We start from the raw sequence: 3,092 nt of genomic DNA, 5'->3' as shown, positions 1-3,092 counted from the left end.
AGGCCAGACCCGTAAGGGAAAGGCTTTGACAACTTCCCTTGGGGCCATGGGATACCTCGGGTCTGTGGCCTTGGTCCTTGTCATGACTGTGCCCACGTCTGCAATACACACTCTCTCAGGACTTCAATCAGGGCTGCTTCTTGCTCTCTACAACAGTGCTCACATATTTCTCTCCTGCCCCCATCTGTGTATGCGTGTGTGTGTGCGTGCGTGTGTGAGAGAGAGTGTGTGAGAAATAGATATTGAAACATTCCATCCTTCAGTAAAACTCCATAAGTATGAAGGTAAACAACAACAAAAAGTTCAGGAAGTCCCTGAAGCTAACTAGATTCACTAGGCTTCTCCCTTCCAGAACAGACAAGCCAAAGTGCACAGAAGACTCAACAAGATGAGACACAAAGAAGACTCTGAGACAAGACCAGGTGCCAACAAGGTCTAGGCCAACTGAGTCACTTGGAAAGAACATTCTCCAAACTGTTGAGCTGCCTGCAGACTGTGCAATACACTCCAGGCTCACAGCTTTTGTGGGCTCTCACCATGCCAGGGTGGACTTTAGTGTCACAGCTGTCTGTGAGTCACTTCTGGTCCTATAGGTAACCCTTCACCCATATTCCTGTAAGTAGTAGCTGTCTTAGGGTTTTATGGCTGTGAAGAGACACCGTGACAATGGCAACTCTTAAAAACGAAAACATTTAATTGCGGTTGACTTACAGTTTTAGAGGTTTAGTTCATTGTTGTCATGGCAGGAAGCATGGCAGCATACAGGCAGATGGGCCAGAGAGGTAGCTGAGAGTTCTACATCTGGATCAGCAGAAAGCCGGAAGTGGAGGCCCCCTGGGCCTGTATTAAATATCTGAGACTTCAGAACACCCCACACACACCCAGTAACACACCTTTCCTAACAGCCACATCTTTCCAACAAGGCCACACCTCCTAATGGTGCCACCTCCTATGAGCCTCATGGGGGCCATTTTCTTTCAACCCACCACAGTAATACAATAAAACTTCTGGTTCAGCAGGTTGGACTTCAATCATTCCATATTTTGGTCTGTGATGGGCTCCCTAACACATGTGCTGAGTCTCCCTAAGAAAAGTTTTGTCACACAAGTGTGTATGTGTATGGCATGTGCATGCCATGATATATTTTTGGGGGGTTGTCAAAGGACAACTGGCAAGAATCAGTTCTCATCTTTCCCCATGCGAGACACAAGGAATGAAATTTAGGTCATTAGGCTTGGCCGCCAAAATCTTTACCATCTGAGCCACCATCTCACTAGTCTAGGGCCATGCTTTGAAATAAAATACACACATACTGAAAAAGTCACAAGATCTCACTCTATGCCCCAGGCTGGCCTCAAACTCACAATCCCCCTCCCCAGCCTCCAGCATGTTGGAATGAAGGGTGTCCATACCACAGCTGGCTTCAAAACAGACATCCTGACAAAAATTCAGTAGTTCTGGTTGGTTTCCACAAAGGCCAGCAGTGTCAGCCAAACATTGCCCTTTATACCTAGATTGTAGTGGCACAGGGAACTGGGCCCACGCCAATGCCGAACACCAGACAAAGTGTCATTTTGTTCCAGGCTGTTCATCCAGTCCGGCGACACCCTTGTCAACCAGTCACCACCACTTTGCACACAGACTTGGAAAAGGAGTTAACCTTGCCCTAGTCACATGCTAGAGGCGACTGAAGCCGAGCAAGCCTGGAGTCTGTGTTCTTTTCTGTTTCCCAGTGCTGGAGACCCAATCCTCACACACAATCTACCCCCATGCTGCACTGCTGTGTCATGGTACCTTCTCTGAAGCCAGGGCAGGAGAAGGCCCTAAAGCACCTGCTGAGCCAGCCACCTTTAAAGAACTGTGCTTAAATCTGCCATTCGTGTCCAAATACGCTTTATTGTGTTCAAATTCTAGAAAACTTTGCTCATACACATTGGGTTCTTTCCAGTTAATTTCTCGTTCCCCACTCTGCAAATACGAGCTCTCCTCATAGTAAGGCCCTCTTTGTCCCTTCCAGTCCCTTTCACACACCTTCGAGGCCCCCGATCCAGGTCCACTGTGGAGAGAGCTGACATTTTTTTCCCCAGGAGAATGAAAGCCAAGTAAGTCATAAAGAATCACATGATATAACATAAAATAAAAATAAAGTGCCACATGGGAATAACTGAGACATTACTGAAAGTTGGCAACTGTAGAGCAAACGAAATGAAACCTATCACTTTTTTAACCGGGTGAAAATTTGCAGTTTTATCATTTTTTTTAAGAAAGCTTTTTTTCTGATCTCTGTTTTGGGAATTCTCCTTGAAATCTCAAAGACACACACTCAATGTCTCTTCAGAGCGCCCCCTCACCAGGCCTGTCCTTCCCCCATGCACTCTTAAGTAAGCACTGAAGCAAACAGGTGACACACAATGACTAGATTCCAGGCGCTCTTTTCATCTACTTGCAGGGAGGGCTGCTGGATGACACAAAAGTGTAACAGGAGCTCAAGGGCTCTGTTGCAGGGTCCACCGGGCCAGTCACCCATAGGCACCACTGTATCCACTGAACACAGTGAAAGAGTCGGAGACCTTCATCCCGTGGATGCCAAAAGCAGGTTCGGATTCAGCTGGGATCACTTGGGCTGGAGCGGTCTTCTCAAGCCAGCTTTCTTTTTCTTTAGGGACACCTGGATCTCCTCCCATGCAGTCTCCTGTAGCTTCAGCTTTGTGAGACGCTTTAATTCATATTCCTCTTCCCCTCTGATGGCTAAAAATAAATAAACAAACGAGGCACATGAAGCCATCTGAGTGGCGTTCTCACCCAGAACCCCCTCAAAACTGAGCAGCTCGCAGCAGGCAGACACTATGGGAGAACTGACAACTTGACTGAGGACAGACAGGAGGCACAGGTAGAGAACAAACTTAAAAGTTCCTGTGGTCACCGGGCGTGATGGCACACACCCTGGGATCCCAGCACTCAGGAGGCAGAAGAGGATCTCTGTGAGTTCGAGGCCAGCCTGGTCTACAAAGAGAAATCCTGTCAAGAGAGAGAAGAGAGAGAGAAAAGGAAGGAAGGAAGGAAGGAAGGAAGGAAGGAAGGAAGGAAGGAAG

General features: G+C 47.6%; 1 protein-coding gene across 1 annotated transcript in view; it reads right to left on the bottom strand.

Annotated features, from left to right (window-relative positions):
- Window positions 1-1,883: 1,883 nt before the first annotated feature.
- The window catches only part of LOC129667116 (uncharacterized protein C4orf36 homolog), a 6,315-nt gene continuing 5,106 nt past the window's right edge, over window positions 1,884-3,092 (bottom strand). The window contains exon 4 of the mRNA XM_055594592.1: window positions 1,884-2,748. Coding sequence (XP_055450567.1) covers window positions 2,615-2,748 — 134 coding nt within the window. The 3' untranslated portion in view covers window positions 1,884-2,614. The remainder of the gene's footprint in view (window positions 2,749-3,092) is intronic.

Source organism: Psammomys obesus, unplaced genomic scaffold, assembly GCF_907164565.1.
Source record: "Psammomys obesus unplaced genomic scaffold, mPsaObe1.curated_primary_1811, whole genome shotgun sequence".
In the NCBI taxonomy this organism is placed as follows: Eukaryota; Metazoa; Chordata; class Mammalia; order Rodentia; family Muridae; genus Psammomys; species Psammomys obesus.
Note: the sequence above shows the minus strand (reverse complement) of the source record. Positions and strands in the feature narration are given on the sequence as shown.